We start from the raw sequence: 10,148 nt of genomic DNA, 5'->3' as shown, positions 1-10,148 counted from the left end.
AAGCTGCCTACAGAGGTGATGGGGGTGTTCCCATCCCTGGGGGTGTTCATCTGCAGCATCTGCACCTGGCGCTGCGTGATGTGTCTTAGGGCTTACAGTGGCAATGCTGGGCGGATAAGCGGACTGGACGATCTCACACGTCCCTTCCAACCCTGATGATCCCATGATTACATGATCCTCACAACCCTGCTCCTCTTTCCTCCTCCTCCACACACACACACGCTGGCAGTGGCGGCCAACAGGTGCTTCTTTCTCACACACCTGAAGGCCACAGGTAGGAAACGGAGACACCGGCACTCCTCACAAGGAAGGTGTAGGGCCAGGCACGCTTCCAGGCGTTCCGGTTCCGCGGCTCCGGCCCGGGCCCTGCCCGGCGCCGCCTGGCGCGGGGGCGGGGCCTGAGCGGGCCGAGCTGTGGCGGCGGAGGGCGGGCGGGCGGGACGGAGGGAGGGAGGCGGCCGCTCCCGCTGCAAGATGGCGGCGCAGAGGAGGAGTCTGCTGCAGAGTGTGAGTGGCATCTTCCCCCCCTCCGAGCACACGCACCCCCCAGGTGGGTGCGAGGGAGTCCCCGGGCCTCCTCCTCACCCGCCCCCCGCGCTGCCGTGTGGGAAGGGGGAGGTTCCCCCGCCGCGAGCGGTGGGTCGCTGCTCTCCCGCCCCCTGTGCCGCCTCAGGGCAGGGGCCGCGCTGCGGGGTCCCGCCGTGGCCAGCGGCCCGCACGCTGCCGGACCGGCCGCTCTGCAGCACACGGTGGGCCACAGGTGGCTGGGGGGCCGTGCCGGTGCTGCGGGCTTCGGGGTGCCCGCTGTGCGAGGGGGCAGCTGGTGCCTGCAGGCCTGGCTGGAGATGGCGGCCCCAGGGATGTGTCTCTCATTGCTGGCTGCAGCATCAGGCCCAGTCCCTTGTCCTGGTTGAGTAGACCTGGGGGAATCCAGAGCTTTCCCTGCACTCCCGTGGCAGGGGTGCATGAGGATCTGATTCACCATAGCTAAGCTAGTGCTGTGCTGTATGGAGTGCAAAACTTGCGTGCAAATTTCACATCTGGTTTCTTGTTAACAAGAGCCGGAGTACAGCCAGAGCTCAGCCTCAGCAGGAAGGGACACTTGGTAAGTGGTACTGTTCTGCAGGGCAAAATGTGGAGTTACTGGCTGTGTATTAGTTAGCAAAGGGAGAAGGGTTGAGAAGAGGGTGGGGGTGGACTGGTGATCTGTACTGCACCACGATCTTCACTTCAGCCTGCTTGGGGTTTACATGGTCTCTTTCCTCTTCCTGCTAGGAACAGCAGCCCAGTTGGACAGATGACTTACCATCCTGCCATCTCTCTGGGGTGGGCTCAGCTCCAAACCGTTCCTACAGTGCAGATGGCAAGGGGACAGAGGGTCACCCCTTGGAAGATAACTGGTTAAAATTCAGGTAAGTGGGTTGCACCTGGGACACTGACTCCTGCTGACACAAGTGCACGTGGAAGAGGTATTTAGTTTGTCACACAGGATGTGGAAGAAGAGGGTGGGGCCTGAGCACGCAAGAGGTGTGAACTTGCTACGGGAACTTGCTACTTATATCTATGTCTTACAGAGATCTGTGACCTCTTTGCTTCTGCCCTCTTGGCAGGAGTGAGAACAACTGCTACCTCTATGGTGTCTTCAATGGCTATGATGGCAACCGAGTCACCAACTTCGTGGGTCAGAGGCTCTCTGCAGAACTGCTGCTGGGCCAGCTCCACGCAGACCACAGCGATGCTGACGTGCGTCGAGTTCTGCTGCAGGTAAAGAAGCTTTGAGTGGGAGCAGCTCCTTCTTCTTGCATTACCCACCTCCTCTTTGCCATCAGGGGAACAGCATCTGGTTTCTGTGGGGGTTGGAAACATCTGGTGGTTGCAGTTGCACTCATACTGAGCATCTGTAGTGCTTTGTTTCACTCCTGCCTCATCCCATCTGTCCTCTGGCTCCGTCAGCAAAGTGCTGAGAGCTCTCCAGGAAGCTGCAGCCAGCCTTCCCTGGACGTGTAGGAACAAGTCAGCCTGGGAAGGAGATGACAGTGAGTGAAGGGGAGAAGTTAATGTGTGGGGAGATGGATTTGTGAGTGTGCTTTCTTGAGTGACAGGATCAACACACAAGATCAGATAGGTCTCTGACATTGCTGTGAATGTAATTTTTATGGTGTTGTCTTCTGTTTTGAGTTGTTGCAGATTGTTTTTACAAGCTGTTAACTGGTTGTGCTGAAACAATTGTTTCAATGTGCTGTAGTGGTCCTTGAAAGTCTGTAGGTACAGTGATCATCCACTCTTATGAGCTGGTCTTAGAGAGGTGAGGATGAGTACCCCAAAGTCTGTAGGCATCAAATAAGTGCTTTGTTTCTCTTTATGGTCTTTTTTAGGCTTTTGATGTGGTGGAAAGAAGTTTCCTGGAGTCCATTGATGATGCCTTAGCAGAGAAGGCCAGCCTACAGTCTCAGCTACCAGAGGTAATGTGACCTTAAGAGCAGAGCTTGCTGGAGGTCCCACATTCCAGCTTGCTGGGTGAGGTTTGGGCACATTAGTCAGTTTGATCCAAGGGAGGCTGTAAGTGAAAGTTACTTCTCCATGGTTCTCTTCTGGAATCTTGCATGAGGAGCAGCAAGTGCCTTGGTCCATTTCCCGGAGTTCCCACTGTTGGTACTGGCACTGCTCAGACCTGACATTGGTCACCTGAGTAAGGAGCTGGGTGTATCACAGAGAGGAGTGCAGCCTCTGCATGTGGCTCTTCCAGGACAAAGCCATGCAGATGAGAGGAAAGGCCTCACATTTGCATGGCATCTGGGCAAGTATGGGCTTCAAGTGTACTGGACTGTCCTCTCCAGAATTATATCAAAGCTGTGTCATTCGATAGGATTGAACAGAAAATTTTATGTCTTGTACAGGTATGACACAAGGCCAAGGCATTTCAAGATGAGTCCCCTCCCCGCAGAATTTTTATTCCAGCTGTGATTTCTGTGTTGTGGACTGTGAGTTTAAGCTTCCCCCTCATTTTGGCTTCCAGGGTGTCCCTCACCACCAGCTCCCTCCTCAGTACCAGAAGATTGTGGAGAGGTTGAAGGTTGTAGAGCAGGAGATCTCTGGAGGAGCCATGGCTATTGTGGCTGTCGTTCTCAACAACAAACTCTACATCGCCAATGTGGGTGAGTTGGTTTTTGTCAGTGGCTCAGTCTCAGCATTCCTGAGGATGCCAGGGGCTCCAGGGAGACATTTGAATGTGGGGCGCAGTTTCTTTGGTGTGTGGCCAAGCAGCAGTATGCTTGCTGCTTGCACAAGCACTTGAAATCAGCCTGACTCTTCATCCCTGCAGATGTTGGTACGTGTGGCCAAAGAACAGAGGGAAAGCGGGTTGGGAGGAGGAGTGCAAGTTCACTGTGAAATAGAGAACCTTCCTGGGAGGTAGCAGCTCAGGTCTGGATGGAGAGCTGCCTAGCAGGCCCTTACTATGCTGCTAGCAAGGCTGCTTTTTGGAGATCATGATGAGACAGTACATGAGCCTTTCTCTTCTTTTCTGTCTTTATTCCTGTCTCTGCTCCTTTTCCCTTTGGATGTGTTGTCCCTGTTAACAGCAGAGCTATCTGGTGCCTGATCTCGCTGCTCCCACTGCAGGTACCAATCGGGCACTCCTGTGCAAGTCCACGGTGGATGGGCTGCAGGTGACTCAGCTCAACGTGGACCACACGACAGAGAATGAAGATGAGCTCTTTCGCTTCTCTCAGCTGGGTGAGTGTTTGGGTGTCATGTTCTTAGCTGAGAACATCGCATGACTGGGGTACCAAGACTGACTCAAGCCACAGGAACAATAAATAACCACAAAAAGAAGCTTACTATGTTTTCAGGTGACAAGGTCAGGGCCTTCTTTTTGGGCCTTTTAGCCATTCTGCGGCTACAGGGTGAGCAAGCTCATCTCACTGACCCAGCAGAAAACTACGCTTTTGTTTCAAGTTTTGAGTGTTAATTTTGTGTCCAGCTGCCAGAGTGGCATTGATCTGCCCTCCAGCTGTTGCTGCAGTTGATAGGAAGGCAGGAGTGGAAGCACAGAGCCGGAGGGTAGGAGTGAAGCAGACAAAGTATGATGGCTCCTGTGGAGGCAAACCGCAGTTTATGCTGCTTTAAGTTCTGTGTTATGCCTCACCCTCAGGATGGTACATTTCAATTTGCCTTTGTACAAGCTGCTGCTGAAAAAAAGCAGCTTCACTTCAGACAGAGCCAGGCCAAGCACTGGCATTTACTTCTATCACATCAATAACTACGGAACTCTTAATGCTGACATTTTGCTTTAGGCAATTTCTCTTTTCCTTTACAGTGTTTGACATGTTTGCTTTCTTGGTCTAGAGCTAACCCAGACCACTTGTATGATTGCCAGTACCAAATTCTTCTTATTGAGATACTTGGGTCCTGTACTTTTATTTAGGCAGATCTAAGGTGGCATTCTTCATTAGATTCACCTGGCAGATATGTTCTTATCGGGTGAGGCTCCTGATGTGGTAATTTCTGCTACTAGGTCTTTTATTCTATTTCTCTTTCATTCCCATTCTACTCCTGCACTAGGGATATGTGCTGTGAAATGGAACACTGAATACAAGAATCCAGGGAAAGAGACTTTTTGAGTGTTTTTAGTGCCAAAAATGCAGAACTTACCTGCAGTCCATAGGAGAACAGGGATCTGTTAGATGTACCAGCCTTAACATGGTGCAGCACTGGTGCTCCTGCCTACAGTCCCAGCAGAAGGAAGATCTTGTGGAAAAAGGCAGTGTGCACAGGCTGTTTAGGGGCCCAAGGGAGGTTGTTTTTGGGCTAGGTTGAAGCACAGTGATAAGAGGTAGCATTTGTCATGATGGTGCTTGTGCCACCCCTGTCTTGGGGGAGGGGTGGGAGAGGTCTTGTGATATTGTGATTCTTCAGCTGGCACATCCCAGCTTGTTCAGTACCCTGGGAGAGTTGCTGTGATTTAGACATGACTTCTCTTGGTGTCCTGTGAGCCTCCCTGTGTGTGTGTCTGTCAGTGGCATGTACCTCCCTGCCAGGAGCTGGCAAACGAGCCAGGCCATGTTGATGAGTGAGCTGTGGTCTGCAGCAGATGGAGGACTTGTGTCTTACTGCTGGGGTAGGTGTGGAGCCATCTGTGCAGCAAGGCTTGGTTTGACTCAAAGGGGGAGTTTCAGCTGGACCCCTGCCTTCCCCTTGTACTCAGGACAGTCATCCCTAGATTAAATCTCAGTGTTTTCTGGCTGATAGCTCTAGGTATGAGGAAAGGGGGGTTGCCAGAACAGAACAGGTAAGTGGATTATCTCTGCTACGAGTCCTGCCTCAAACAGCAGCAGCACTCAGATGGTCCCTGTTAGAACTTTTTTCAAGGTGGGATTACTTCCTAGGCCCTGTATCACCATAAGTTTAGTTATAGAAATACTTGCTTGATCATTGTTATTTTAGGAGTAGCCACATCAATTTGAGCACTTGAGCAAATTCAGTGCCTCTTGTAGACAGCTCTCCTTTTCTCGGAATCACAGCATGGGTAAGGTTGGAAGGGACCACAGTGGATCATCTGGTCCAAGCTCCTGCTCAAGGAGGGTCATCCCTGAGCACGTTGTACAGGTTCTTCAATATCTCCAGTGAGGGAGACTCCACAGTCTCTCTCTTTAGTCTCATGTGTTAGTGGAATTGCCATGTGGAGCTTAGGAGCAGGGGTCAGTTACAGCTGGAAGAAAAAGCAGGATCCTTCACGATTATTGTCCTTGTTCCTGCCTTCTCCTCCCATCACACAGTCCAGAGCTGGCAGGTACAGGTGTTCCCCTGCCTTTTCAGCAAATGCCCGTGCAGCCAGGCCAGCTGCTGCTGGTGCCTTTGGACCAGGATGTGGACTTTGTCTCAGGGCCAGCTGTTGCATTCAGCTCATGCCTGTTTTGCTGTGTGTGTCTCCCTCCTTCTCTCTTCTTCCCAGCTGGGAACTAAGGAGAAGGTGTCCCTTCAAACACAGTTACTCCTTTGCTCCAGTTAGCTCCTGATGATTCTTCAGTGTCTCGTTTTGTCTTACAGTTCTGTGTAACTGTGGATATTTCTTTTCTCAGAGGAAGTTCTGCAAGTTTCACAAAGTTAATTAAGCATTTTTGGTTTTCAATCTGACAGGCTTGGATGCAGGGAAAATAAAACAAGTGGGAACTATTCGTGGGCAGGAAAGCACTCGGCGCATTGGAGATTACAAAGTCAAGTACGGCTATACCGATATTGAACTGCTCAGGTCAGAAAAACTCAACTGTGGGCTTTCAAGCCCTCCTTTTCTTCATGATCACTCCCTTCTGAGCTCCTATGTCACCATTAAATGCCAAATTACTGTCTCCTTCCAGTGCTGCTAAATCTAAGCCCATCATAGCAGAGCCTGAAATCCACGGAGGGCACTCGCTGGATGGGGTGACGGGCTTCTTGGTGCTCATGTCCGAAGGGCTCTACAAAGCACTGGAGGCAGCCCATGGGCCTGGGCAGGCCAACCAGGTGAGCCTGCTCACAAGGGAAACATTCCTGTGGATACTGACTCACTCCAGTGGTGTCAGCTGCTCTCATACAGGCTGTCCTCCTCATCTGTGCTGTCACTGTTGGACAGGCTGAATGCCTGTGCCACCCCATTCCAGTCTAATAATGTGGGAGTTGCTTTGCCAAGCCCATTCCTCTTGGCAGCTGCCTGTCCCTTAGGAGTAGCTCATTAAAGGGAGTGGGATGACTCAAGGCACAAAGGCACATTATCAGCAGGTAAGCATCACAGTCAGATCAGTTGCCATAAAAACTCTTAGATCAGATGGCAGGAAAAGGTTTCCTCCAAAATCTCCTAGAAATCTTTCCTTTGGTGATTTTTTTTTCCCCCTTCTCTGCTCAGGAAATTGCAGCCATGATAGCCACAGAGTTTGCCAAGCAGACGTCGCTGGATGCTGTGGCACAAGCAGTGGTGGACCGGGTTAAGCGCATTCACTGTGACACTTTCGCCAGTGGTGGGGAGCGGTCCAAGTTCTGTCCCCGTCACGAAGACATGACGCTGCTTGTGAGGAATTTTGGGTACCCCCTGGGTGAGATGAGCCAGCCCACGCTGACACCAACGCAAGGTGTGTTGGGGAGAGAATGAAACAAAATGGGGTGAGGAAGATAAGATCTCTTGATTGATCCAGCCCTCACCTCACACTGGGAGAGGAGGTAGTTGGTGTAGAAGGAATTTTCTTATTAAACAAGATTATTGGCTTTTGAGTTGTGGAATCTGTGACAATTTGACAGGATACAGTACAGCATCAAGGGCACTTTGATACAAATTCTTGGGGTTTTTTGCTGCTGTGCTGCACCTGCAGTTGCTCATGTCTGAATTGCATTTTATAGCTTCTGTTTTTTCCCTTCTTAGGAGGCCGTGTGTACCCAGTCTCTGTGCCATATTCCAGCTCCCAAAGCACAAGCAAGACAAGTGTCACGCTGTCTCTTGTCATGCCTTCTCAAGGCCAGATGGTCAATGGTGCTCACAGCAGCTCAACTCTGGACGAAGCCACTCCCACCCTCACTAAGTAAAGTCCTGCTCTCTCGCTACCCAGTTTTCCCTGCACCTCACACTGCATAAAGTGGTTGAAAAGCAGAGACAGCTGTCAGTTACCTGTCAGTCAGTCAGTCCCTTATCTGGAGTGTGCTCCCCCCACTAGAGCACTGACAGCCAACATAACGTGTTAGCTGGAAGGCGATTGCGTGAGGAGTGGGAATGAGTGAAGCAACAGCTCTGAAGCCAGCTCTGGCAACATGCCCTGGGAGCAGCATCTGCTGCTGTTCATGGAGGGCATTCTGGCAATGAGCAGCCCTTCTCTTTGGACCTCTTGTGCCAAGTGTGTTGGGTGCTGTGCACAGAGGGAGTGTGGGTGCCCTTCATTGCAGCAAGGAAGAGGGATTATGCAGGTCACCTGTAAGGCTCTTGGAGAGGCTGCATTGCTGAAGCTGATTTGCTTACAGGCACTGCCTAGGATAAAAAAGGTTAGAATTTGGTCCCCTTTGGATCCAGTCTGCAGGGTCATACTAGTTAGTGGCTGTGGTTTAGGCTGAGCCCTTGGCACAGCATGGTGTGTACACACTGCTCAGTGAAGAAGCGCTGTGGGTATTGTGCTCTAGCTCCAGAAACAATGAGGCTGACGCACTGGAGCTGCCTTGGCTGCAGCACAGGTCATGCAAGAATAGCTTTCCTCGCTGCCAGACTCTTCCCGTAAAGCTCATACTGTTCTGGGTATGGGGAGGCCAGCGGAGTGCATGCCTGGTTTTTCTGCTTCCTCTCTGTTCCTCAGATGCCTGGTTGTACTTAAGGCCTTCCAGTTAATGTGAATCAGATTCCTTTGATGTTTGTCAATTCCAATCAGTTCTTAACACTTTGAGTGCTCTCATAGAGCAAGTGACTGTAACTTTTTACCTGTCTGCTAGGACAGCTTGATCTGTGGAGAAACTGGTGCTTGTTCTGGTGCTTTTCTTGCCAGTGCATCAGGTGGAGTAGAATAAAGATGTTTATGTTCTCTCTTTCTGCCCCCTTAGCCAAAGCCCAACGGTGACGCTGCAGTCGACCAACACTCACACGCAGAGCAGCAGCTCGAGTTCGGACGGAGGTCTGTTCCGCTCCCGCCCTGCCCACTCGCTGCAGCCCGACGAGGATGGCCGTGTGGAGCCCTACGTGGATTTCGCAGAGTTTTACCGGCTCTGGAACATGGACCATGGCGAGCAGGGAGCACTGACTGTGTCCTAACTTGTGTCTGCCTCCTGCAGACACCCTGTGCTCCTCTGTGTGAGCAGAGACTGAGGCAAGGGTCAGAGTGTTCCACTGAGGGCTGCCTTTTGCCCACAGCTAACTCCTGTCCAGGATGTGCTGCACACTGAGCAGGGGATCTTGTGCACTACACACGTGTTGCCTGTGCCCTGCTCCCAATCCTGCCCAGCCCTGGGAAGCCCTGTGAATAGGGGAAAGGGTTTTGAATGCAGCCCTCACTGCAGGTTTTAGCAAATAAAGGTGTGGAGAGGGCTCCTTGTGGATGCTGCAGGAGCCGGGCCCATGCCAAGGCTGCGTGTGTGCGCGTGTGTAGGTGCACACGTGTGTGCCTGCGTGTGTGTGTGTGTGCTGTCATAATGTTTCCACAACTCAATTCATAATGCTGTGATTCCAGTGTTCAACTCCATAGAAGATACCTCTATTTTGCAGAATAAATAACTTATAGCTACAGTCATTGGCACCCGTGTGGCTTGCTCTCTTCCTTATAATGTCGTGTGTGGGTGTGACAGCTCCTCCTGGTGAAACCTTCTGTTCCTCCTGAACTGAGTCTTGCACCTTGCAGGAGGAAAGCTTCTGCTGAAAAAGTGGCCTGAAGCCTTGCAGGTGACTTTAAGGCATAAGCTCTTTGTTTACTTACTTGCTGAGCTTTGGCACTGAATTATGGCTTAGAGTCAAACCATAAATACGGGTTATTGTTTTTTGTAGGTAAAATGCATGTTTTTCCCCTTAAAGTAGGCCATCTGGAAAGGTGTAGAGGGCAGGTGGAGTTTGTAATGAAGTTTCCCTGTACAGGCAGCTGGTGGTGCACAGCTGGAGGTCACAGCTCTCATGGTGCCTGGAAGATGCAGATGGGCAGCCTCGTGTCGGAGCGGGGAGCTGTGCAGCGAGAGGAGGGTCCTGCTGCCTGCGCACCGCCGTGAGCCCGGCCTGGCCCTGCTGGCCGGGGCGTCGGGATCACGGCAATCCTCCTCTTCAGTTCAGATTTCTGACGGCAGGCGGCAAGCGAGGCTCTTCCCTCCCGCCTCCAGCCGTCCCCTCGAGCCTCCCAGCTCCCTGCAAACCCGGAGGCCTGGGGGCTGACCCGCGGCACCTGGTACCTCTGGGGCACTGCGGTGAGGCACCAGGCAAAGCCAGGAGAGGGCTAGAGGGGATCAGAGGAGAAGGGGCAAGAGGCAGAACTGGCCGGGGTTCTTCCCTGCGTTTATATTTGCATCCAGCCTTGTCACTTTAGGAAGAAGTGGAATGAGAGGGGATTAGGATGATGCAGCACGGGATGCTGTCATTAAGGCCAGTGTGTAGCCAAGCCCTGAGGTGTGGTGTGCAGGTTTGAGGCACTTGTGGCATGCCAGCCTGGAGAGTAGGAGAGGAGGAT

At 52.0% G+C, this 10,148-nt stretch overlaps 1 protein-coding gene across 1 annotated transcript; it reads left to right on the top strand.

The window, feature by feature from the left end:
- Window positions 1–455: 455 nt before the first annotated feature.
- TAB1 (TGF-beta activated kinase 1 (MAP3K7) binding protein 1) lies at window positions 456–9,230 on the top strand. The gene is made up of 11 exons (XM_059471478.1): window positions 456–507; window positions 1,276–1,412; window positions 1,611–1,764; window positions 2,376–2,462; window positions 3,017–3,155; window positions 3,622–3,735; window positions 6,139–6,250; window positions 6,357–6,501; window positions 6,881–7,103; window positions 7,391–7,547; window positions 8,548–9,230. Exons 1-11 carry the CDS (start codon window positions 475–477, stop codon window positions 8,753–8,755), a joined length of 1,509 nt encoding a protein of 502 aa, XP_059327461.1. The 5' UTR covers window positions 456–474; the 3' UTR covers window positions 8,756–9,230.
- The last annotated feature ends 918 nt before the right edge of the window (window positions 9,231–10,148 follow it).

This window comes from Ammospiza nelsoni, chromosome 5 (genome assembly GCF_027579445.1).
Source record: "Ammospiza nelsoni isolate bAmmNel1 chromosome 5, bAmmNel1.pri, whole genome shotgun sequence".
NCBI classification, from domain to species: domain Eukaryota; kingdom Metazoa; phylum Chordata; class Aves; order Passeriformes; family Passerellidae; genus Ammospiza; species Ammospiza nelsoni.
The sequence above is the reverse complement of the archived record's forward strand: the minus strand, read 5'-3'. Positions and strand labels throughout refer to the sequence as shown.

Excerpts from the sequence above, each read along its gene's own strand:
- TAB1 (XM_059471478.1), top strand. The coding sequence starts at position 475 with ATGGCGGCGCAGAGGAGGAGTCTGCTGCAGAGT. Across the intron at positions 1,413-1,610 it reads GATAACTGGTTAAAATTCAG|GAGTGAGAACAACTGCTACC; the intron begins GTAAGTGGGTTG and ends CCCTCTTGGCAG. Across the intron at positions 3,156-3,621 it reads ACTCTACATCGCCAATGTGG|GTACCAATCGGGCACTCCTG; the intron begins GTGAGTTGGTTT and ends CTCCCACTGCAG.